Source organism: Silurus aristotelis (genome assembly GCF_946808225.1).
Source record: "Silurus aristotelis genome assembly, chromosome: 2".
Taxonomy (NCBI): domain Eukaryota; kingdom Metazoa; phylum Chordata; class Actinopteri; order Siluriformes; family Siluridae; genus Silurus; species Silurus aristotelis.
In genome coordinates this window covers 35,871,096-35,898,548 of record NC_139575.1, presented here as the reverse complement: position 1 = coordinate 35,898,548, position 27,453 = coordinate 35,871,096, and the positions used below count along the sequence as shown (strand labels likewise).

The window sequence follows — 27,453 nt, the reverse complement described above, 5'->3', positions numbered from 1 at the left end:
ACAGCTATACTGAGTGTGTGTATATTACAGCTATACTGAGTGTGTGTATATTACAGCTATACTGAGTGTGTGTATATTACAGCTATACTGAGTGTGTGTTTATTACAGCTATACTGAGTGTGTGTTTATTACAGCTATACTGAGTGTGTGTTTATTACAGCTATACTGAGTGTGTGTATATTACAGCTATACTGAGTGTGTGTATATTACAGCTATACTGAGTGTGTGTATATTACAGCTATACTGAGTGTGTGTATATTACAGCTATACTGAGTGTGTGTATATTACAGCTATACTGAGTGTGTGTATATTACAGCTATACTGAGTGTGTGTATATTACAGCTATACTGTGTGTGTATATTACAGCTATACTGAGTGTGTGTTTATTACAGCTATACTGCGTGTGTGTATATTACAGCTATACTGAGTGTGTGTATATTACAGCTACACTGTGTGTGTGTTTATTACAGCTATACTGAGTGTGTATATTACAGCTATACTGAGTGTGTGTTTATTACAGCTATACTGAGTGTGTGTATATTACAGCTATACTGAGTGTGTGTATATTACAGCTACACTGTGTGTGTTTATTACAGCTATACTGAGTGTGTGTATATTACAGCTATACTGAGTGTGTGTTTATTACAGCTATACTGAGTGTGTGTATATTACAGCTATACTGAGTGTGTGTATATTACAGCTATACTGAGTGTGTGTATATTACAGCTACACTGAGTGTGTATATTACAGCTATACTGAGTGTGTGTATATTACAGCTATACTGAGTGTGTGTATATTACAGCTACACTGTGTGTGTGTATATTACAGCTATACTGTGTGTGTATATTACAGCTATACTGAGTGTGTGTTTATTACAGCTATACTGAGTGTGTGTGTATTACAGCTACACTGTGTGTGTGTATTACAGCTACACTGTGTGTGTGTGTGTGTGTATATTACAGCTACACTGTGTGTGTGTTTATTACAGCTATACTGTGTGTGTATATTACAGCTATACTGAGTGTGTGTATATTACAGCTATACTGAGTGTGTGTATATTACAGCTATACTGAGTGTGTGTATATTACAGCTATACTGAGTGTGTGTATATTACAGCTATACTGAGTGTGTGTATATTACAGCTATACTGAGTGTGTGTATATTACAGCTATACTGAGTGTGTGTTTATTACAGCTATACTGAGTGTGTGTTTATTACAGCTATACTGAGTGTGTGTTTATTACAGCTATACTGAGTGTGTGTTTATTACAGCTATACTGTGTGTGTGTTTATTACAGCTATACTGAGTGTGTGTTTATTACAGCTATACTGTGTGTGTGTATATTACAGCTATACTGAGTGTGTGTATATTACAGCTATACTGAGTGTGTGTATATTACAGCTATACTGAGTGTGTGTATATTACAGCTATACTGAGTGTGTGTATATTACAGCTATACTGAGTGTGTGTATATTACAGCTATACTGTGTGTGTATATTACAGCTATACTGAGTGTGTGTTTATTACAGCTATACTGAGTATGTGTTTATTACAGCTATACTGCGTGTGTGTATATTACAGCTACACTGCGTGTGTGTATATTACAGCTATACTGAGTGTGTGTATATTACAGCTACACTGTGTGTGTGTATATTACAGCTATACTGAGTGTGTGTATATTACAGCTACACTGTGTGTGTGTTTATTACAGCTATACTGAGTGTGTATATTACAGCTATACTGAGTGTGTGTATATTACAGCTATACTGAGTGTGTGTATATTACAGCTATACTGAGTGTGTGTTTATTACAGCTATACTGAGTGTGTGTATATTACAGCTACACTGTGTGTGTGTTTATTACAGCTATACTGTGTGTGTATATTACAGCTATACTGAGTGTGGGTTTATTACAGCTATACTGAGTGTGTGTATATTACAGCTACACTGTGTGTGTGTTTATTACAGCTATACTGAGTGTGTATATTACAGCTATACTGAGTGTGTGTTTATTACAGCTATACTGAGTGTGTGTATATTACAGCTACACTGTGTGTGTGTTTATTACAGCTATACTGTGTGTGTATATTACAGCTATACTGAGTGTGTGTATATTACAGCTACACTGTGTGTGTGTGTTTATTACAGCTATACTGTGTGTGTGTGTTTATTACAGCTATACTGAGTGTGTGTATATTACAGCTACACTGTGTGTGTGTGTTTATTACAGCTATACTGAGTGTGTGTTTATTACAGCTATACTGAGTGTGTGTATATTACAGCTACACTGTGTGTGTGTATATTACAGCTATACTGAGTGTGTGTATATTACAGCTACACTGTGTGTGTGTTTATTACAGCTATACTGAGTGTGTGTATATTACAGCTATACTGAGTGTGTGTATATTACAGCTACACTGTGTGTGTTTATTACAGCTATACTGAGTGTGTGTATATTACAGCTATACTGAGTGTGTGTTTATTACAGCTATACTGAGTGTGTGTATATTACAGCTATACTGAGTGTGTGTATATTACAGCTACACTGAGTGTGTATATTACAGCTATACTGAGTGTGTGTATATTACAGCTATACTGAGTGTGTGTATATTACAGCTACACTGTGTGTGTGTATATTACAGCTATACTGTGTGTGTATATTACAGCTATACTGAGTGTGTGTTTATTACAGCTATACTGAGTGTGTGTGTATTACAGCTACACTGTGTGTGTGTATTACAGCTACACTGTGTGTGTGTGTGTGTGTATATTACAGCTACACTGTGTGTGTGTTTATTACAGCTATACTGTGTGTGTATATTACAGCTATACTGAGTGTGTGTATATTACAGCTATACTGAGTGTGTGTATATTACAGCTATACTGAGTGTGTGTATATTACAGCTATACTGAGTGTGTGTATATTACAGCTATACTGAGTGTGTGTATATTACAGCTATACTGAGTGTGTGTTTATTACAGCTATACTGAGTGTGTGTTTATTACAGCTATACTGAGTGTGTGTTTATTACAGCTATACTGAGTGTGTGTTTATTACAGCTATACTGTGTGTGTGTTTATTACAGCTATACTGAGTGTGTGTTTATTACAGCTATACTGTGTGTGTGTATATTACAGCTATACTGAGTGTGTGTATATTACAGCTATACTGAGTGTGTGTATATTACAGCTATACTGAGTGTGTGTATATTACAGCTATACTGAGTGTGTGTATATTACAGCTATACTGAGTGTGTGTATATTACAGCTATACTGTGTGTGTATATTACAGCTATACTGAGTGTGTGTTTATTACAGCTATACTGAGTATGTGTTTATTACAGCTATACTGCGTGTGTGTATATTACAGCTACACTGTGTGTGTGTATATTACAGCTATACTGAGTGTGTGTATATTACAGCTACACTGTGTGTGTGTATATTACAGCTATACTGAGTGTGTGTATATTACAGCTACACTGTGTGTGTGTTTATTACAGCTATACTGAGTGTGTATATTACAGCTATACTGAGTGTGTGTATATTACAGCTATACTGAGTGTGTGTATATTACAGCTATACTGAGTGTGTGTATATTACAGCTACACTGTGTGTGTGTATATTACAGCTATACTGAGTGTGTGTATATTACAGCTACACTGTGTGTGTGTTTATTACAGCTATACTGAGTGTGTATATTACAGCTATACTGAGTGTGTGTATATTACAGCTATACTGAGTGTGTGTATATTACAGCTATACTGAGTGTGTGTATATTACAGCTATACTGAGTGTGTGTTTATTACAGCTATACTGAGTGTGTGTATATTACAGCTACACTGTGTGTGTGTTTATTACAGCTATACTGTGTGTGTATATTACAGCTATACTGAGTGTGGGTTTATTACAGCTATACTGAGTGTGTGTATATTACAGCTACACTGTGTGTGTGTTTATTACAGCTATACTGAGTGTGTATATTACAGCTATACTGAGTGTGTGTTTATTACAGCTATACTGAGTGTGTGTATATTACAGCTACACTGTGTGTGTGTTTATTACAGCTATACTGTGTGTGTATATTACAGCTATACTGAGTGTGTGTATATTACAGCTACACTGTGTGTGTGTGTTTATTACAGCTATACTGTGTGTGTGTGTTTATTACAGCTATACTGAGTGTGTGTATATTACAGCTACACTGTGTGTGTGTGTTTATTACAGCTATACTGAGTGTGTGTTTATTACAGCTATACTGAGTGTGTGTATATTACAGCTACACTGTGTGTGTGTATATTACAGCTATACTGTGTGTGTGTATATTACAGCTACACTGTGTGTGTGTTTATTACAGCTATACTGAGTGTGTGTATATTACAGCTATACTGAGTGTGTGTATATTACAGCTACACTGTGTGTGTGTGTATATTACAGCTACACTGTGTGTGTGTATATTACAGCTACACTGTGTGTGTGTTTATTACAGCTATACTGAGTGTGTGTTTATTACAGCTATACTGAGTGTGTGTATATTACAGCTACACTGTGTGTGTGTATTACAGCTACACTTTGTGTGTGTGTATTACAGCTACACTTTTGTGAAATGTATATTTAATTTAATTCTAAAATCGTTTCTATGCTACTATATATGAGTCAGAAAACCTTTTTCGTGAAGACGCTTTTTCATTATACTGTATATATTTTTTAAATGTGTACAAAAAAATTAAAATAAATAAAATGCATGTACAAATAAAAATGTGTATTCATAAATCAGGTGCTTTGTAAAACAAAAAAATATATATCCACAACATTGTAAAAATTATGGAAAAATAACAAGAAAAAGATATATTTAATTATGTAATAATGCATATAATATGCTCTCATTTCATATTTTAAGATTAATATTATTATTATAAATAATATTAACAATAGAAAATATATCTGGACTGACCCACGAGATGAACGACGCAGTAATAGGACACACTGGCCACTTCTGCGTGTATTACCGCCACGCCAGCATCCATTTTTATACTTATAACATTAAAGCCTGACTTCAAGGTATTAATGTATTATCTAGTGAATACGTACGCCGTCCTGAGTGAAACACTACATTGTAGACTGTTGTAAACGGCTATGGTGTATGTACCTGTCGTAGCAGTTGACGTCGTCAAGCCAGCAGCCCTGTTTGACGAGCTCGATGGTTCCCGAGCTGTTCTTCCACGTGGAGAAGCAGTGTCTGCGCTTGTCTTTCTCCCCGCTGCACGGCTCGATGCTGCTGCGGTTCGTCCGGTCTTTCTCCCAGTTGGAGTTGTAGAACATGCACTCCCGGGTTTCCGACCGGCCTAAGATTGCCCCTGAGTGATACGAGACACAGAGGAGGAATTAAAGGTTAGGCAGCAAATTCACTAGTCATACGAAGTTTAGATTACAAGCCAGCAGATGCACTGTATGGACAATTATCATGCTGGAACAGGTTTGGGTCTCTGAGTTCAAGCGAAGGAAAATGTCATGCTATCACATCTAAAGATGTCCTATAAATTTGTGGGGTAGAATCGCATACAGCTTTAACAGTCAGTTGTCCAAATACTTTTGTTTATATAGTGTATGAAAACCAAATAAACAAATAGTTCAGGAGTCAAATCGTCCATTTCCTGAGGCGTCTTTCCAGGCAACTGAATGTTTATTTGTGTTTGTAACTGAGAATCTTTTATTTTTCAACTTCTTATCGCATTTCGTCGTTTCCTCCAATTTTCATTCTTCTTCTCTGCATCACTGAGATCATTTATCTTTCTTGTTTACATCATTTCTTGTCCTACTCACACACACACATTCATCCAGTCAGATTAAACACAATATCATTACTCACGAACATGAACCTCAGCTTTCTCTCTCTCTAACACACACACACACACACACACACACACACACACACACACACACACAAAGCCATTAAGCACAGTAATCTGTTCAGTTCATTTGCCTGAATGAGTAAGAGGGAGGTCAAACGCAGGCTGAGCAAACAGAGCGAGAGGCAATAACGGAAATGCTTCAATATCATCATCAATCTGCTGAGAGAATACGATAAGTCCAGCTCTGCATAGACATACACACGAGCACACGCGCACACACACTTACACACTGACACACACTCTCCTTCTCCACCTACACACTGTTGCACAACCACACCCTGATCCGGATCAAACTTGTCAAACGTGAGCTCTATTAGACGTGAGGTCTACTCATAACAAATACGGTCTTAACTAAAACCACATAAGCATGCAAACGTTTGCAACACAAAGCCATCAGATTTGTATGTGCTTTTTGAACATCCCATGTTCTACTAGATGTGGAGATTTGTGCTTATTCAGCTACAAGGGTGTTATTAAGGAGTTATTGAGGGTGTAGGTGAGGTGAGGAGGCCTGGGGTGCAGTCAGCGTGAACAATTTATCCCAAAGATTTTCAGTAGGGTTGAAGTCAGAGTTTATTGCAGGCCACTCGAGATCTTCTACACTCTTCCGACCCATGCAGAGCATATCTTCATGGAGCTGGCTTTGGGTTTACAAAGTGCATCCGATACAACTGTGTGCCTCCAACGTTGTGAAAACAGTTTGGGGAAGAACCACGTAGCACTGGAATACTCAGGTGTCCCAATTCTTTTGTTCACATAGTGTAGTTTACCTAAAAACCAGACATCAGTGTTTATGTAAAGGTGTTATCTGATTGCAAACGTGTTATGGCCTCTCTACCCTCCTCTACAGCCTCATTGTCTTATTAAAAGGTTGCCATTTTCACCGCCATGCTCTAGTTCATTTATTTGTAAGTGCATCAGTAACCGTGAGTGAGCGTCAAAGCGGCACGTGACTGATTTCAGAGACCGAAGCAAGCAACAAAGCGACTCACGCAAATGAGGCCACATGTGGTTCAACATTATTCGCAACCGCAGGACTAACATGCTATTTATTTCCTTTTACAGTGGCATCTTACAGGGAAAACAAGTGCTAGTGACAAAACAAACAAACCTGGACAACAACCACCTTTCGTTTTCTGTAAAAAAAAAAAAAAAAAAGGAAAAAAATGCTAATAATAATAATAATAATAATAATAATAATAATAATAATAAAAAACAACAACAGGTTATCCTGGTCAAACCCCCCCACCCCCGATTCAAACTGCACTCGCTACTAAAAATCCCCTGAAATCGTTTAATCACAAATTTACACACTGTACACTGAATCCAACACTGTAAAAGAGCCAAAATCCATCTGCTGCAACTGCTGAAAGTCTCAAACACGTCAATTCGTAACTCGGTCGAGATTTTATTTCCTGAGAACAATGACCCCCCCACCCTCACAATCCTGTACACAACCAGCCCTATAAACACCACCACAAGTACGACCACAACCACAACCACAAGTATGAACAGGACGCCGCTTGGCTTTAAACGCAAGTGACAAACTGAAAAGTAATCCGCTGGAATTAGCAGAACTCCACATTGCTGAACATCACGGCGCACGGCAGCGGTTAGCCACAGGCAGTTACCGAGAGGGGCTCGTGTTCACCTGGACTCGGCTCTGCTTTCTAAACAGGGGGCACGATGTGCCGAGGGAAAGAGTGAAGGTTTATTCCGAAGACGCCTCGGAATCCGGCTTTGGTTTAATAATTAAAAGCAGTCGCTTTTATTAGGCCGGGCCATTTAGAGGTGCTCAGGAACGTGGTGCTCCACTAACGCCAGCAGAAAGCACACAAAGTTGTTTTCATACGCAGCTAAACTGGGTATTAGCCAGCAGACGACCTGAAGCGGAGTGCTCTTCGGTGAAGCGGGAGGGTCGATTTAAGACGACTCCACTCAGTCTGACGGCAGATCTGCTCTACGTTGCTGCTCCTCGTGTTCTCCAGAACAAATGTCTCAAATGTCGCATGGAGGTCTGTCTGTCTGTCTGTCTGTCTGTCTGTCTATCTATCTATCTATCTATCTATCTATCTATCTATCTATCTATCTATCTATCTATCTATCTATCTATCTATCTATCTATCTATCTATCTATCTATCTATCTATCTATCTATCTATCTATCTATCTATCTATCTATCTATCTATCTATCTAGTTCATCTGCACTATTTAGACATATAGGCCTTGCTGCTCTTGCTCACATGCACCGTAATGCACAGTGGAGCCGTAATGGAGTTTCCTGCGCTGATTAACGACGTATTCATTACTGCCAAAGATTATCTCCAGCTCATGAACTGGGCATTATCTGAATTATTGCAGGAATGTTCAGGAATGTCTGGCAGCAGGTCAAAAGGACAAACTTCACCGAGTTTGCCGAACTGAAAATTCAGCAAAGCTCCGATAAAGCAACAACGAAGCTGCCACTAGGGCTCTGTGTGAGACTGAAATGCTTTGGAAAACACAATCCTGTCCCATAACACCGTGAAGTCAAGACTATACATTGCAGCACTGTTGTGTATTCTTCATTCTGATTTGCCGAAGGTTTTGACTCATTAAAAAAAAGTGGTTGTGGGATTTTTGTTTTATGTAAAGGAGACGCTCCAATAAAACGGACTACAGATTGTTTCAGTTCGGTGAAGACGTGTTGCATTTTTCTCCAGTGAGTCTCCAGTGTCAGGGGAAAAACTGCGACAAAATTCAAAAGAACTGCTTCTCGAGTACATTATGTTTTCCGTTTTGTTTTTTAAATCATAATGTATTTGAATCTTATCAGAACAAGATTAAATTTACATGGGTCTTGGGGGAAGTGCTCCTCTGTGATTTTATTTCCGTTCAGACTGCCACGTCTGTCCTGTTCCTTGTCGTCCTCTTAAAAAAAAATTAATTATCTACTGTAGCCATTTGATCATTTTAGTCTGGATGCACATGTCCGTGATTTTCTATGCAAACGCTGGCTTAGAAAAAAACTAAACAAAACAAACAAAAAAACAGCCAATTGCTGGTAACTGCCTTATATAGTCTTGTAATGTGTGTGTCAGTGGCACTGCTACATATATTAAACAAAAGTCACAAAACGATCTAAGAATGCTTCTTGTGTGCAGAGACTGTTTTACTGTGTTATCGAATTGCAGCTGGAACCTTAATTTTTGCCACTCGGATTCCATCATGTCAATTAAACTTAATGAAAATCACAGAAAATGTACACAACAGGGGCTTTATACATCCAACATGAACATGAAATATTTACGATTAAAAAAATTGAGTTCCTCGATTAACTCAAAAGTTCTTCCTGTTGCTGTTGAATAAAATAAATAATTTCCCTCTAACGTTTTTGAGACTAGCTTTGGCAGCAGAAGGCTGCACGCACAGTCACAGGGAGCACCGAACTTCAGAAGTCAGTGTGCCATAAGATATAATCCTGTGTACATCGGGCGCTGTGGAACTGGTGCTATTCTGACCACGGTTCTCTTTGCGCAAGGTTTTTTTGACGGAAACAACGCGATCTCAATTCCGCACCCACCCTACTTGCCAGATTTGGCTCCTGGGAACTTTGCCCTGTTTCCGAAGATGAAGATGCAGCCATTATGGAGATCCGGCGCGAATCGCAGAAGGTTTGTCAGGAACGCTGGGGGCGCTGTATTGCTGTTCAAGGGACTATTTTGAAGGTGAACATGTGTAAATGTAGATAAATAAGGCACTTCCTTGTAAACAGAGTTAGTCTCAAATCTATTTGATACCACCTTGTACTTTCATAGTAAATGTGCCAGATTATAGAGCAAATCTACTGTCTTTGTTCAGTAAAATATTACAAATAAATAAATAAGAATAATATCAACAAGTGTCCATGTGCTTTTGATTTGCCTGAGAGCAGGTGCTGGCTTGTCCCTGCGCTCTCGCTCGTCGTCTCCCTCCTCTGGCTTGTAACACAGGAAACAGGATTAAGTGAAAGGGAAATGCTTTGACAAACTGCCAGGGTGTTTCATTCACTCTCAGGACACACCGAGCCTGGAGACGAGAACTCCACCGTGCTGAAGACTGATGCATGGTTCAGCCAATCCTGTGCACCTACAACTCGTCGTACCGTAACTTCAAGCAAGGAGAAGGGGCGGAGCAAAGCTGCTGCACTTGTATTTTTTGCTCCGTAGGTGACAGGTGTGGCTGCTGTCGAAGCCCAGTGCTAAATATTTTCTGTTGCAGACGACAGTGTTGCTTTTCCCTGAAGGAGAATGAGTGTCGTGTGAAAGGCTGTCAAGCAGCAAAAAGAACAGTCTTCTTATGAAGCCTCAATTTTGTACTTGAATACTTTACAGGATTACTTATGCTGGATTGAGACTGACTGCTGTTACAGCCATTTGGAGCTGTGCTGTTTTAATAAGTAAATAAATTACAGTATAATGAATGATTAATTCCAGTTCTTGGTAAATTACTAAAACCATCTGGTCAGAACTACAACAGAATGACAGTGTTTTTTACTTCTCATATACTACAGGACATGCAAGAAAAGAATTTTCTTTGACATGCAAAGAAAAAACTTCACTGTGCTTTAATTAGAGGTCGATTTTGCCGATTAATCAGCACTCGTAGTTGACTGCTGGAACAAAAACCCATAACGATATTGTTTTAAAAATTCTGGTCTGCTGTCATTGTTTTCACACGTGACGTTACGTGCTGCACGGAGGTGCACTATATTATATTGTTATTTATTATAATATTATATGTGTATATTGTTATTTTTAAAAATATAATTATATTTATTCATTAATACTTTCATATTTATTTAATTTAGCACATTTTCATGATCCAGTACTGGTGATTTATTCATTAGTTTTTTTAACCAGTATCCATTTAAAAATCTATCGGATGATTAATCAGTTATCGGCAAGTACGATCCAACCAGCTATCTAAATATCTGTAAAATCCATTATACACTATAAAGCTGGACTGAAAGATTGCAAGTGTCCTGCACAGAGCCCTGATCTCAACCCTTCCTGAACTTCACTGGGATAAACTCAAATGCTGAATGAACACAAACCCTCACAGTCATTCTACAGAATCTAGTGGAAAGTCTTCTCAGAATAGGGGAGTTTATTATAAAACAGTAACGAAGAGAATAAATCTGGAACAGGATGATCAGAGTGGAGAGGTGGTCGAAGAACACAAACGTTTAGCCATAAAGCGAATTGAGCAAATGTGAGTGAATTGAATCTGACACTAAATAAAAAAAGCAGGATCTGGGAGTGAAACAGGCTGAGGTTTCCAATCGAAAGAGGCATGTTGGTAATTTCAGGGGTTTTTTGTACGTCTGCCAAAGTAAACTTCACATTTACGTGCTTCAAGTACAATATCAAAGCAGACGAAAATGTGAACGCAGATGCTGAAACTTCCAACTGAGGAATTACACCTGCGTTTGGCTCCGATAATGCTGTCCTGGCATGGGAAAAGCGAGAGAGAGAGAGAGAGAGAGAGAGAGAGAGAGAGAGAGAGAGATGAAGAGAGCTGAGAGAGCTGAGTCCTGGCTCTCATTAGACCCAAGTAGAGCAGCTGGAACAAAACAGTGTTTCAGTGACAGCTTGGCATCATTTAGAGCCTTCTGTCAGTCAAAAGCCAAAATAAGCCAATTAGACTCAGACATTACACCACACGTACGCACCAATCAGGTATAGGATGCCCACTCGTGTGGACTCGTGCGACTCGAATACAACAGCAGCGTCACAGTAACACCAGTCTTTACCTCGACCAGTTTGTCACCTTCAGTTAAAACTGTCACTGCTGATAATGTGTGTTCCATTTAAACGTCTTTCCGTGTGTGTGTGTGTGTGTGTGTGTGTGTGTGTTTTCTCAGACGGAACCAGAGACAGAAATGGAGACAGTGAGAGTGAAAAAAAAAAGAGGGAGAAAGGCATGAGAGAGAGAGATGTGAGGGTTGTATTACGACGACCAGCAGCGAGGGGACGGGTGCTGGGGACGAGGAGTCTCTGAGCTGTTTAAGGTTTCTGCTGACAGACATCTTTGACCACGCTCAATAATTCAACGAGCTCAAAAGACCTCCATTCAGGCCCAGAGCAGCACTGTACATTTACAAAAGCATCGCAAACGCAAACAATTTTAAGCACGAAAAGAGCCAAAGAGACGAGAAGAAATAAGGCGAACACTCGTTCTATGCAAATGTTTCGACAGTGGTAGATATCTGTGTTACAGAACGTGATCCCATTTAAAAGCCTGAAGTCTATTGATGAGGAAAAGGAATAGAGTTTGACCGATACAGGTTTTTATCTGGCCGATGACTCCCATTCTAATCGCCAGATTTGGCTCCTGCGGACTTCACCCTCTACCTGAAGATGAAGATTCAGCTCAAAGTCCGCTGGTTTAACACCATTGCCGAGATCCAGCACAGAAGTTGCTTGACACACTTTCCAGGAGTCTCAGGAATCCTCAGGAAGCGCTGTATTGCTGTGCAAGGGGAGTATATTTTGAAGGTGATCGTGTGTAAACGTAGATAAACAAAGTACTTTCTTGTAAACAGAGCCAGTCTCGAAACTTTTTGATGCCACCTCGTAAATACGTTTTTTTCCCCACATTTGGAACATTCTGAATTGCATTGTCGCTACATGATTTCCTCGTAAAATCCTGCCAATACTTGTCCCGAATAAAGTATACAGGCATCACTAGCATCGTATTCATGACTAAAAAACACAGATACTCTGTTGAAAAGTGGATAGTGACTCACATTTTACTGCACAAATGGCACTAGACCTGAAGCCGGGGAACTTGGCCCTGACCCAGAAAGTCATGGGTTCGATGCTGATTGATAGCATCCTGCTGCTGTTATTGTGCCCTTAAGGGAAGCACTTAACCCAGGCAGCTCCTGAGAGAGCAGCCTGTAAATGGCTTATGGAAGCCACTCTGGATAAGAGAGTGTTCCAAATGAACATGACCAATCCAAAAACACAATGAAGGGAAACAAAATATTTCCTACTTTATCTTAATCAAAATATTTGTTGTCCTCATCAGGAATGTGACGCTGAGCATCTCGAAAAAGCAATGCCTCAGACACACACCACTCTCGGTGCCATTTCGTTCTGTAATGCATCTCCAGAAGGAAAAGAGATGATGTCCATAAGGCTCCTTAATAGAATAAGAGGACACGGAAGAAAGAAAAAAAAAAAGGAAAAGCATCTTCTTCGTTCCCTAAAGGAACGTGTCATATGCTCTTCTGAAATGCCGGCTGACAAGAATAGGAATCGGAGGAGTGCCTCGATTTGGGCACATCCTGAAACTAAATATTCTCCTCACCTCATCCAATAATGTGTGCACAGATCGAGGCACAACATCATGACCCACAAAAACATGGCTGTGAAAAGAAACATATAACAAATAAGATTTACAAGCAATTAAGAAACTTTGACTCGTATAATAGAAATATTCTCAAAGAAAGAGCAAGGAAGAGAAAAAAAAGGGAGAGAATGTGGGGGAGGGGTTGAAAGGCAGCACTCTTTCCACAGGGCCAGTAAAAAGCAGAACACGGCCGCAGAATCTGATCTCTTAATCCAGGCTGGAATGCAGCACAGCCAATCAGTCTCCACTTCAATTACACTGCAGAACGGCAGCTGTCCCGCCACAAAACACCCCGGCTGAAACTGTACTCCAAACACCAACGGTGCATGGCTGAAACCAAATACCCAAATCTAAACACTGATACTGTACAACCAACACCGAATACGTGAATCTAAAGCGATACACCAAGAGAGACACCGGACAGACAAATCTGAACACACAAACTGTACAATTACCGAAAAACATCCAAATCTATACAATGATTCCACACAAACACATTCCAACACCAAAAACAATCCAACACCAAACACCTACCTGTAAACACTGCTACTGTCCTCATCTAAACACTGCTACTGTCCTCATCTAAACACTGCTACTGTCCTCATCTAAACACTGCTACTGTCCTCATCTAAACACTGCTACTGTTCCCATCTAAACACTGCTACTGTCCTCATCTAAACACAACTACTGTTCCCATCTAAACACTGCTACTGTCCTCATCTAAACACTGCTACTGTCCTCATCTTAACACAACTACTGTTCCCATCTAAACACTGTTACTGTCCTCATCTAAACACTGCTACTGTCCTCATCTAAACACTGCTACTGTTCCCATCTAAACACTGCTACTGTCATTATCTAAACACTGCTATTCACTTCTACTATCCCAATCTAAACACAATTACTGTCCCCATCTAAACACTGCTACTGTCCTCATCTAAACACTGCTACTTACTGATACTATCCCAATCTAAACACTGCTACTTACTGATACTATCCCAATCTAAACACAGCTACTGTTACCATCTAAACACTGCTACTGTACCCATTTAAACACTGCTACTGTCCCTACCTAAACACTGCTACTGTCCCTATCTAAACACTGCTACTGTCCCTATCTAAACACATCTACTGTCCCTATCTAAACACATCTACAGTACCAATCTAAACACAGCTACTGTCCCTATCTAAACACATCTACTGTCCCTATCTAAACACATCTAGAGTACCAATCTAAACACTGCTACTGTCCTCATCTAAACACTGCTACTTACTGATACTATCCCTATCTAAACACTGCTACTGTTACCATCTAAACACTGCTACTGTCCCTATCTAAACACTGCTACTGTCCCTATCTAAACACTGCTACTGTCCCAATCTAAACACTGCTACTGTCCCAATCTAAACACTGCTACTGTCCCAATCTAAACACTGCTACTGTTCCAATCTAAACACTGCTACTGTTCCGAACTAAACACTGCTACTGTTCCGAACTAAACACTGCTACTGTTCCAATCTAAACACTGCTTCTGACTAAAACTGCACACAAAAATGGTCTAAACATTGTACATTTGACAGCACATTCCTATATCTAAACACAATAAATGGCAATAAATACACAAATCCAAACCACAAGCACAAATCCAACATATATGATCTTCACCATCCTAAAATACAAACTGTCTGTTGTCGGAAAGTTTTCAAGTTCTGAAGTGGTGTATATAAAAGAAAACGAGTGGCTTGTTCAGGTGGGATTTTCTTGTAAATAAGATGAACACAATCGTAGCACATGTAGCACATTGGCTAAAATAGTGTCCTGAGAACCAACACTGTGCCATTAAATTACAAGCTCATACTTCATCCTGGGTGCTAACGGTGTACCATAAACCGAAGCGTTGACCTTCTCTTTGCGCCACATTCATTTGAGCCTCGAGATCTGCCCCTCTACTGTACCCTCAATAGCTCACTGCATTCCTACTCGATGCCCTTCCAGCCACTCGAGCACATTCCTCCGGTGTGCCGTAGCAGAACGTGGTGCTGCACTGAACTGGAGGAGGTTTTGAAGCAGCCTGGATGTCGTGGAGTCGACATGGCGAGGACGGGGGGGAAGATTTAAGGAGCTGGACGCTTAAGCGGAATAATTTAGTGGCCGCTGTGTGAATCCTAGTATAAAAGGTGGGGTTAAAAGGCCATGTCCACTTTAGGAGCTGGAAGAATCAGCAGAACTGAAACACAGAACCACGGGAGATGGGCTTGCTGAAAAAAAAACAAAAGTGCTAGACAGAGTGGCTTAAGCCGAGAATGTGCAGAATGAACATGTTTCTTTGTGAGCGAGTTTGTAGCGCAAACGCACACACGCTGACAATGAAACCTGGATTTAGTTAATGCCTTTTAAGATCAAATACACTATACTGACAAATGGAATATATGGACACCTGACTTTTCCCAGCCATTTCTGGTTATTTCCCAAACTGTTACCACAAAATCTTCCTAGAAGAGTGGAGGTTATTATTATTATTATTATTATTATTATTATAACAGCACATGAGGACTACATATGGTTCAAAAAGTACATATGAATATTAAAACATTCCTCTCAACACTTTAATCAATCTCCAGACACATTTAGGCTTTTTTATTGTGTTACCAGACTAGACTTTAATCTATGAATAAATGTTTGAGAAAGTTTGATTACTTATACCTATTCAATTATGCATTCATGTCACAACTGATCACCGATCTCCAATCTCATAAAGCAAGGTCCAGTTCAGCAAGAGTTCGAAATAACCTTCAAAACAGCTTCATTCAAAACTGAAACTAAGCTCACTACCTCGCTGTGGCTCGACACAGAAAAAGAACATTCCCTTTCTGAAAAGGTTAAAAAGACAAACATTTTTCTTGTGGCTTTTTAGCTGATGGCAGAAACGTGCATGAATGCCTGAATACATGAATCCTCTGACAAGAAACAAACAAAACTACAACGAAAGCAAAAGCGATAAAACAAGCCTTACGTTTTTAAATAAACAGCAATCCCAAAATGTCAAAAGTAGGCCATTAGTGTGAGGAGTCGCCCACTCACTCTCACACACACACACACACACACACACACACATCTGAAACTGTGGATTTCAGGCATACACTAGCTGAACTTCAGATCCATACTGCTATGGTTTGCTGTGTGTCAGTTTTTCTCTCTTTCAGACACACACAAAGTGTATGTGTCTCTCTCTCTTTATGCCTCTCTCTCTGGGTCAGTCTTATCTGTTTTTTTAGGAAACACTTCGCACACAATCCCAACACCTTAAACGTTGTTTAACCTGAGGCTCTAAATGAAATAGCTTCATTTACTCAATCGCACACTACAGCTATCCATTTTACTGCTTGATCTCACACTCGTTCTGTACTGTCATAACATGTTAAGCCATTAATCTCACCCTCTCCAGCAGTGACTGATGCCAACCTCTCGCGCGCGCGCACACACACGCGCACACACACGCGCACACACACGCGCACACACACGCGCACACACACACACACACACACACACACACACACACACACACACACACACACACACACATCGGCTGAGTCGTGATCTGACTGAGGCTTTGTCTACAACAATCCAGATAAATATTAAAACGGCGTTTTGTCCGAAAACCCTTTGCGTCCACACTTCCGTTTTTCATCGTTTTACAAAAGTTGCTTATCCGCACTGAAACGTCTGAGAAAAGCTACATCCCTGTACTGCGCAAATCGAAAGACGCTTTGACCCGCATCATTTCCTCATCAAAAGAATCCGTTGTTGTTTTCGAAAGCCAGTCCACACTGCAACCCGAAATAAACACCGTTTTCAAAATGAATCCACTTTAGAGCGCGTTTTCAAAAAGCTAAGTGTTTTTGACTGTAAACGCCGTCTCAGTGTGGACTGGAGAGAAAAATATGTGTTTCAAACGAAACATATTAGTGTGGCCATGGCCTGAGGACATAAAGACGTACATGCAATGTGATGAGCGAACGTCACGGTTCATAGCTGAAACTATGACCACAGAACTGTGTGAAAACCGACGAGTCGAGGCAGCACATCTGTTTAACGCTAGTGAATCGGCTTTTTGACTCCAGTGATGTGAACTTGTAATCTCCCGATGAAGAAGAGGAACAGCTGCACCGCCTGACAGTGAACTTTTCCCCCCTCGCTCTTTGTTTCGAGTGCTTTTATAACATTTGCGCTTTTTCGTCGACTGGGAATCGAATGACTCGACTGGTGTTAATCGCCGGTATTTACGCGGGAACTATTTCGCGCTCTCGTGGTTGACTGGGATAGAAGAGAACCCGAACAGCAGCTGAAAAAAGTCGGGATGCAAAATGAAACGCTCGCCTGCTCTCTGTGGACGACTGATACACCTGTTATGCAGTGACATTCTAGGCAAATGTGCAGTCATAACCGTCACCCATTAATCTTCCTGCCATGTTCTATGTAATTGTACTTACTCCCACCCACCCACACACACACACACACACACCTGTCAGGACCACAACCGCATTAATCATTTGCTGTCAGCAAAGTTATTTCCACAATCTTTAAAAAAATATACAAATTTCACCATAGCTGCACCGGTGTAAAAATAAGTCGTGTTAATGTGGTTTTTACGTATAAATTCGGTGTTCGATTTGTAATGTTGAACATTTACCTAATGTGACTATCAAATCAAATTGTTTAATGAGAGGCTTCAGGAAAAGAAACGATACTCAATCTTCTCCAAGCTTTACAAATCTGATTAAAAAGATTTGTAAGGCTGGAAAAAAGGCAAATAAAGGTTTCAGAAAATGTCCAAATGAAATACTTGTGCATCCTTGTGCTTTAAGCTGTAAAGTCCAGTCCAATTTCCGTAAAATTTCAGCAAACTTACCAGGAATTCCTTAAAATATCATGGAAATTTCTATAAACTGTATCAGATACAAACATAAATATAGACATTTTGTTTGGTAACTGTGCTGTGTGGATGTGATTGGTGAAATTGTAGGGTAGAAATTCAACTAAAATATCATTAAATCTGGTTGTTGTAACCAGTTTATTCCTGTTAATTCCCATGGAAAGTTTCCAGTCTTGAAAATTCCTGGAATTGTGCAACCCTATTCCATGCCACAATGCGCCACGGACAGCGCAGTATTCTTCCCACACCAGTACGGGTTGATTTATTGTACACAGTGCTGATAAATGTCAAACACGTAAGGTCAGGGTGAAGCGGTGCGTCAGTCACCCATAAGGGTGAAAACGATCAAAAACACAATCAGGCACAGCAGGAAAACAGTGTGTTCACTGTGTAACACAATCCTCCATCATGACTCGCTGGAGGATTTTCTGAATGTGTCTGGTTGTGAACTTTAAATCGTTTATATGGCCAAGCATATTGTTGTCCTGTTTTCATCAGGATCGGCATTTCTACAGATCACGTCTGAGGCTTTCTGTACAACAAGTCATGATCCATCACAAAGTAGCTTGACTTGTTACGAACAAACCCAAAAAAACAAAAAAAACGAAAACGGCATGCTGTTTTTATTTTAGTTTATTCCAAGATTAGATCTAAAGCAGTTATGAGGGTTTGATAGTTGAATAATCTTTGAATGGATCTTAGTTGGCCCAGAGAGTGTATAAAGTCACTGACATTTCAAACACAAACATTCCATGGAAAATTTTCCCATGTAAGTTTCGTCAACGAAACTCTTTGGCCAAAGGTTTATGGAAACCACGCCATATGATTCTTTTTGAAAAACCAATTCCATATTTAGCCCCTGTTTGCTGTTATAATAAGCTCTACTCTTCTGAGAAGATATTTCACTAGATTCATTAGATTTGAGTGTGCTTATGAGATTTGTTCTCATTCAACCGCAAGGGAAAGTCTATTAAAGTAAGTAAGGTACTGATGTAGGTGAGGGTGAGGAGGCCTAAAATGCAGTCAGCGTTCCAATTCATCCCAAAAGTGTTTAACAGGGATGAGGTCAGAGCTCTATAGCAGGAGATCTTCCACTCCAACGCATGTACAGCACATCTTCATGGAGGTGGCTTTGTGTGCAGGGGCATTGTTATCTCGAACAGGTTTGGGTCTCCGAGTTCAAATGTAATTCTATTGCATCCAAAGAGATTCTAAACAATTGTGTGCCTCCAACTTTGTACACAGTTTTGGGGGAGAACCACATATAGAAGGGGAAAAAATGAGATGTCCCTAAAGACAACACATAAAAGTAGGTACAGTGATAAAATCCAACTGGAACCACCCTCAGAGATCCTTTACACCAATCAAGAACAGGTATAAAATAGCAGAATGTATTGAAGAATGGCGCCTTATCTCAAGCCATGGTAACCGTGTCGTCTTGTTATTATGTGACGTGTCGTGTTATCTGCAAGGATGACTATAAATGATGGTTCTGATTATGCTGGATGTGGTCTGTGGTGGAGCGCTGCAGTAATGCTGCACTGACTCGAGCACCACTCGAGAACACAGAATGATTTGAGAAGAAAGAAGGATGTTTAGGGTTGATTCTTCCAGCTGGCACAGATTCTTTGGGAAAGCTTAGTGGTAAAGGAATTTTAGAATGGAGAGAATTTATCCTGTGGGTTTCTTCCAGAACTTGGTGAATTCTCTCATAATCTGGTAGGCAAGGCACAAAAAATATCTACATATAGTTTTCATAAAGACGATATACATATTACACAGACTAGTCTTAAACGGTAGAAGCATCACAAACCGAACCCCAGTGTTCATGTGGAAACGGTTTAGTGAAATGTGACGCTCAAGTCTTTCCTGTTATGATTAAATAATTATCAAAGCCATAACCCAAAAGGAGGGATGTTATAGGCATACAGCGGGCAGCGGTCCCAGGAGTTTCACAATCATGTTGGAGTGCAATTTTATCATGAAATTGAGGAAAGACGAAGGCAAATGCTTGCTTATTCCCACCATAAGTAAAAAAACAAACAAAAAACACTCAAACTGTGAAACTGAATTGGTTTGTTATGTGAAATGGGAAAAAGGAACTAACTGGCTTAAAAAGGTGAAAAACCCAAAACACCAACTAAACAAAAATGAGGATGTGCGGTACAAAGAAGCTTGTTGAGTTGGCAAGCAGCACAAAGCTCTCAATCTTGAAAACATCAGACCTCCAGCACTGGAGATGGTTAGAGCACTGCGTTACTGAAGGTCAGGGGTTCGAGCTCCAGTGTCGCCATAAAGCAATTCTTTGGGGCCCTTGGGCAAGGCCCTTAACATCACTGGGATATGCAAAGAAATAATTTCCCCTGTGTGATCCACAGTGTTATAAATAAAGTTTCTGATCAAATATGAGTGTAATGATCAGAAACTGATGATTTGTCTTGAACCACTGCGCCACTTTTATACAAAAGTAATCGGTCAAAATTGAGCAGTCAACAGCAAAGTAGTATGACAGCGTCAAACGCCGCTGATAATAACAATCATCATCACATTAGAATTTCTAAAAAAAACATAATTAAATCGCACACATCTCTCCATCATGAAACATCTCAGAGCCTATGCATGTCCTGTTAAAGCTTTGTGTGTCCTTTGACCGGTGTGTCCTTGTGCCCGGCTCCTGCTCTGTAATCAGCGGTGAGTTTTTCCTCTAACGCCGTTATCGAGAGCCTCCGAATGCACTTTTCTGGACCCTTGAATGCACGCGCGCCCACGCGCTCCGGCACAGACTGCCAACGCGCAAACACGTGCGGAATACACTCGCCCTGGAAGGCTGCGCCGCTTCCTTTCCCACGGACAACTTCGCTTGCTCTCTCCCACACACACACACTCGAATATCACACTTGTGAGATCCTGCATCAGCTGTGTGATCTTTCCGGGTGTGAAAAGGCTCCAGGTTGCGGTGTTTAGTCTGCTGTGAGGAGGAGAGCTGTAACAGAATGGCATACTGTGTGTGTGTGTGTGTGTGTGTGTGTGTGTGTGTGTATATATATATATATATATATATATATATATATATATATATATATATATATATATATATATATATATATATATATATATATATATATATACACACACACATACATACACACATACATGTATATGAAATTATGTTATATTCTATATAAAGACGACCATGGAAAAGCTACCTTTTTCTTTTGTCCATCCTCATAAATAAACCCGCTCTTTCCTCTCAATTTTTATGTTAGTACAACCAATGCTCATACAACACTGACATTCAAACAACAAGCAAGGTCACTGCTGCTCTGATCTCCAACGGCGATCCTCTCAGCTCCAAACCTTACGAGGTTACATTTAAAAGATATAGCACGCGCCATTATTTTTAACTATACTAGTTTTTAAGATTGATTATCTTTTAAAGAATATATATAGCCGTAATATTCTAAACCAGGTTAAAAATTTAGGAGAATTAGGAGAATATAATATTGGTATATATGCCTGTGCTGTGCCCTTCTGACCTGGACAGTGTGGAGCCGGAAAGGCTGGAGACAAACGAAAGAGCATGACAGCGATAGCAACAGAAAAAAAAGAAAAAAAAGAACGAGAGCGTGCAAGAGAGCGAGAGAGAGAAAGTGAGAGAGAGATGGAACTGCATCTCATCCCCTCTCATAGCCGCCGAGTGACGCTCTGCTCCTTTGGGGCACTTAGCGCAGGAATTTAAAATAGTGAGGCCACGAGAGACAATGTTACAGGAGTCAGGAGCAGAAGTTCCACATGATCTCCTTCACCCTGTGACCCTCCGCACTAATCACCACAATAAGGATAAAAGAGATTTTCTCCCCGTAAAAGCGTACATGGTTTGTCAGGAAGTAGAAAATTCTTATCTCCTTGCGGATTGCTTAGTAAACAGGAAACAGCAGGAAGGGAAAGTTGTTGTTTTTTTTGTCTGTCCAGATGAAATGCCGTAACCTACTGCCTAATCGAGAAAACTCCAATTCAAGCTTTCTGTATTTATTCTTCAAGAAGCCATCCCTCGTTACAATGGCATGGAAATCTCAGATCGGACGTCTGCGACCTTTTGAATGTGAAGCAACAGTTTCCAGAAATCTGAAAAATCCAGATGTTTGTGTTGCATGTGAATCATGAACTTAGTCACCCAATGGTGCAGAATATTGTGGTGTTTATGATGATGATGATACAGTCATTATGATGACAATAACCACTTAATCAGCGAAAAGGATCGACTTTCCTTTTCCTTTTAAAGCCAGAGAACCTAAATCCTCTTCTCCTTTCACCTTGGCATATGCCTGAGGAAGCTCTGAGCCACCAACAGTGACCCCTGTAATTCAAGATCATGTTGGGAAGCGCTCTGGAGTACATTTATCTGTGCTGAAAATGTGATCACGATCGAAGTGTCAGATACGACCAGGCTTCCTCCGAAAGCTCAAATCGAGTGTGTGTACGTCTGAAACTAAGCTGTACGTCTCCTTGAAATTTTCATTCCTTATTCTCTGTAAACACTCACACACACAAACACACTCCAAGACAACATCTAACACACGTTCCCGGGTTCCACGTCTCTCTCCTGCAAATCGGCTTCTTCTGTTCCTATCTAATCCCATCCTCTCGCTCTATCAGAAGAGCGAAAGTGTAATTAACCTTGTTCTGGGCATCGGCCCAAATCCAGAGATACGACGGCATGCATGTGTGTATGTCTCTCTCTTTTTCTCTCACACACACAAAAGAAAAAGGGGAGAGAAAAAGAACACATCATGAGAGTAAAACCCAGTGTTTCTAACTTGTTCGGGAACCTGTTGATGCTCACCAAAAAGACCTCGACTGCCTGCTTTTTTGTAGGAATCCTATGTAAAAAAAAAAAAACACACATTTGCTCTACACATGAATTATAAATTGATGAGAACCTGCAATGGTTAAAGGGAGCATCCAAATGTGGACGAAGGCTGCACCAATACTCAAGTCGTGTGAGCAAAGGAGGGAAATTTGGATGCCAAATACGTCTTGGTTGGTTGAATGCATTCGATGTGAGTGGGAAACGCGTCTACGCCCCGAGTCCCGCCACTGCCGATCGTCATTTGCAATAAGTCCTTGGCTTGTTCTAGGTCAAACCTCGAGTCTTTTATAGACGCATGTCGGAGCTTCAAAACAAACAAACGAGGAGTAAATAAAGCACAGGAACGACATCGCGATAAAGACAGTGGAGACAGCACACGTTTAGGTGATGTCACGTGTGACTCGGCGGCTGTGTGTAATAGAAATGATGGACTGAAAACAGAAACAGGTGTAGTCATGGCAATGGTTACTACGCAGTCATTATTGATGCGGTTTATGTGAAAGCATGAACCCTCGTTCGCCAACAGAAATCCTCAAATGACTAAAGCCATACGATTCCACTTAGCTTTCGGAAGATCCGGTTAGTTTATTATTTACACAGGGGCTGGCTGTGACACGTGCACGTGCTTATAATGCTTTTAGATGTAGTCAAGTGGAGAGGAGCGTGTTTTGTTTTATGTTGGAAAAACACTTCTCTACAGGCGCACGCAAAATCGTTGGTTTCGGTTTCATCCCACTTGCCAATTTAACTTGTGGAATATCGCGCGAAACGGGAACGAAGCACCGTTTCCATGCGTTTAAACAAAATAATTCTCGATTGCGAGTAATTAGCGATACCGAAATCACTTCGATGATAGACCGTGGCTCAGACATTTTCAGTGGTCCGCTGGTTAGTCGAGTCACGTCGACCAGTCGCCAATTATCCAATCGCGTGGTTCGTTGATGCAAAGTCACATGAGTATTCTTGAGTACCTAAACCTTAATATACATGTTATAACATTGGATTATTAGGGGCCAAGCACCAAGTGTCAAATTGGAACTCTGACAATGTGTGTATGATCATCTAGACACCTATTATTATGATTAGTAGTTGTTGTAGAAGATGGTAAGAATAGCATTATCATTAGTGTATTATTAGGGGGCCAAGCACCAGGTGGGAAATCTGCTTTGCTGTTTATGCAGAAATGAGATCATTACAGTGAAAAACCTCACATCTCACGCAGAAAGATCTTAATCCCTGTTCGAACCTGCAGAATAGATTCGTGTTAGTATTACTTCCATAAAATATTGATTTAAGACCCACCTGATGTGCAGGAGATGAGGAAGACGGCGAGCGCAAGTTTAGTCGCAGATCCCATCTTCAGGGTTCAAGCTTTAGTCCTCAGTTTAGGATAAAATCCGATCCGAATCATGCACGGACGACGGATCCGTGTCTCGGTTTCTCGAGGGTTTTTCAAGGTGGTGGGGTTTTTTTTTTTTTTGCTTTTACGAAGCCTCGCTGATGTCGACAGAGTCTTCATGAAAGCATCTACAGCTTCACATCATATCCACTGTGGGATAAGATACAGTCTAGTCCAGTCCAGCAGAGAGAAAACATCTCCATGTGGGGGTTTTCTTTCTACCTAAGCACAAATCTGACACTTTAAAGAAAGAAAAACTACAAGAATCTTTTTTTCCCCCCTTTAAAAAATTGAGATTACACGTGGCCATGAATCAGAGTCTGGAGACTGAGACAGCATCCAGAAACAGTTCCTCTTGAATACATTCATCATTATTATTATTATTATTATTATTAATAATATTATTAAAGGTCGCACAATACAGACTTCACATTGATGTGTCAGATGAGGTTTTTTTTCCCCTCCACCATTAACCAGAAATATAAATATCAACCCTTTCTGGTCACAAGTTCATGAGTAAAGTGTTTGCTATGAGCTCAAGGTCTAGAACATCTAATTATGGCTATTGTCAGTAAGTAATGTGACGTATAAATGAAATAAAAACAACAAAAAATGTCAACAATAATAATTCGGATTTAATTCGAAGGTGTCCACACGGAGAATTCCATATTATCCGAATTCTTGACGGAAGAAACACTGCAAGGAGACTGGATTTACGGTCTTTGCCTTTCAAACAACCGCGTTCGTTCGTCACTATTAAAGCAAACCATCACAGTCCTGGGTAGAAATAAATGTTTGAGAGAAAAATATTTCTTGTATTTATCGCGCAAGTTTTCAGCACATGAATCCGGATTGTTGAAGCTAAAACCAGTCTCGGCTAGCTAGCTAACAACCCTGAGGAAAAGTGTCTCGCGCGACCTGACCAAAAACCGCTGCCATATCCAAATAATAAATATTTTTCTTTCTTTTTTTTTTCTCCTCGAAAAAAGACCAAATTCCTTCACAAACACCTCAAGGAACTATTCAAAGGTCTCCGGAGACTTTCGATGCGACTCGCTTTCTGCTGCAATCCTGTCAGGAAAGACGCAAAAAAAAATCGTCCTGAACCGACGCGTCAAACTCTCTCCAATAAACCATCTTCGCTTTCCTCAGTCAGGGAATACGCGTACCCGTATTCGATACAAACCCCGCCCCTTTGCTCTCTGATTGGCTACAACTAACTTCAACCCGTTTCGTGATTGGTCAATCCCCCCTCCCTGCTGCAGGAGGAGTGAGAGGAGGAGTGCGAAATACGGGTGGGAAAAGGTTAACAACGCACAGATGGATACAAGATTCAAAATGGCGGTCGGACTTGTTGTAACCCCCGCCTCCTTCTGAATCGTCAGCCCCGCCCCCTACAATAGAATGCAGATTAGTGAAGCTTTTGATTGACACTGTAAGAGACCAATGGGAAGCCGAGAAACCGCACGAGCGTTTTAAGGCGTCCAATACGGTCCCAGAATCTCTGTGTCGAGAATCTCTCGTTGATGGGTTCATGATGACGCCCAATTTTTTCTTTCCCAATGAAAACAATTATTTATTAGAAAAAAGCATGAAAAACCTAGACATGAAATGCTTTTATTTAAAATGATGCACGACATTATTATAAATGCCACAAACCCTTTATTTTTCTTTTACAGATTGTATGTAGCTATGCAAAATGATATTTAAATACCCATATTTTATGTTATACCCGAATATTCAATGCACTTCTGTAAGCCTTGTCAATCGAATCAAATATTTAATCACGATTAATCGTACGATTGTCATGAGTTAACTCGTGATTTATCGCAGTTGATCACAATACAATATTATAATAATAATAGATAATTTTTTATCTGTTTGACTGTCGCTATTGCTGTTTCGCACAACCTTTTGTGTTTACATTTTTGTGTTAATCCACAAGTACACTCCTGTATACAGTTCTCTTTTGCACATTGTACTGTATAACATACAGTAGGTTTACAGCTATTTTGTATTTTGGGTATTTGTCCTACACTGTCTTGTCTTGCACTGTTTGCACCAGGTTGCACACAATGCATTTTATTGGACAATTTACTTTAGTCCTTATCGTTGTGTTCTTGTAGCTAGATGTTAATTTATGTGGTTGTTTCAGTCTCAATTCACTGTGTACTGCGTCAGCTATAGATGGTTGAAACGACAATAAAAGCTACTTGACTTGACTTTAATCGCACATTTTTATCTGGTAAAAATGTACCTTTAAATGAATACTTTTCATGTTTTTAATTGTATCAGATGTTATAAATATATTAATTTCACTTAAAGTCTCTCCCTTTGTAATGAATTATTTTATATTTATTTAATTATTTCACAACTCTGGAAATTAATTGTAATCTTCTTTAGGGACAACACTATAGAAATGAAAGGTATATATATATTTTATTTAGAATAGTCAGTGTGCAGTTTGTAAAGCAGTACAGATTTACTGTCTTCTAAAAGTAACCCAACATACCGCCATTATTGTTTAAATAGCTGGCAACAAAAGTGAGTACCAGGCAAAGCCACATGTCCTTCATCATGTTGTATGTGTATCTTGTATTAGAGCCTTTAAAATTTGGTGCTTTAAGTACAATTCTTTCATACTGACCACTGGATGTTGGCACCTAATGGCAAAGACTCTCTGAGGATTTGAGGAGTTTAATTTCTATAGTGTTGTCCCGATGAAATGTGAGGGGTGTACTCACATTGGTGAGACACTGTATATATACGTATATACATGTGTGTGTGTGTGTGTGTGTATATATATATATATATATATATATATATATATATATATATATATATATATATATATATATATATATATATACATATATATATATATATATATATATATATATATATATATATATATATATATATATATATATATATATATATATTGTTCCTAATAAAGCATTCCTT

General features: G+C 39.8%; 1 protein-coding gene across 3 annotated transcripts in view; it reads right to left on the bottom strand.

Moving 5' to 3' along the window:
- Nucleotides 1-25,756, bottom strand: part of acvr2ab (activin A receptor type 2Ab) — a 44,896-nt gene extending 19,140 nt beyond the window's left edge. The window contains exons 1-2 of one of the 3 annotated variants that reach the window (XM_083523103.1): nucleotides 24,393-25,756; nucleotides 5,147-5,354 (exon numbers count right to left, since the gene is read on the bottom strand). In XM_083523103.1, the coding sequence (XP_083379229.1) occupies nucleotides 5,147-5,354; nucleotides 24,393-24,447 (263 nt within the window). In that variant the 5' untranslated portion in view covers nucleotides 24,448-25,756. Of the gene's footprint in view, nucleotides 1-5,146; nucleotides 5,816-5,924; nucleotides 6,637-24,392 lie in introns of those variants that run through there. The other 2 variants (XM_083523105.1, XM_083523104.1) reach the window with 2 other exon arrangements.
- Nucleotides 25,757-27,453: the final 1,697 nt, after the last annotated feature.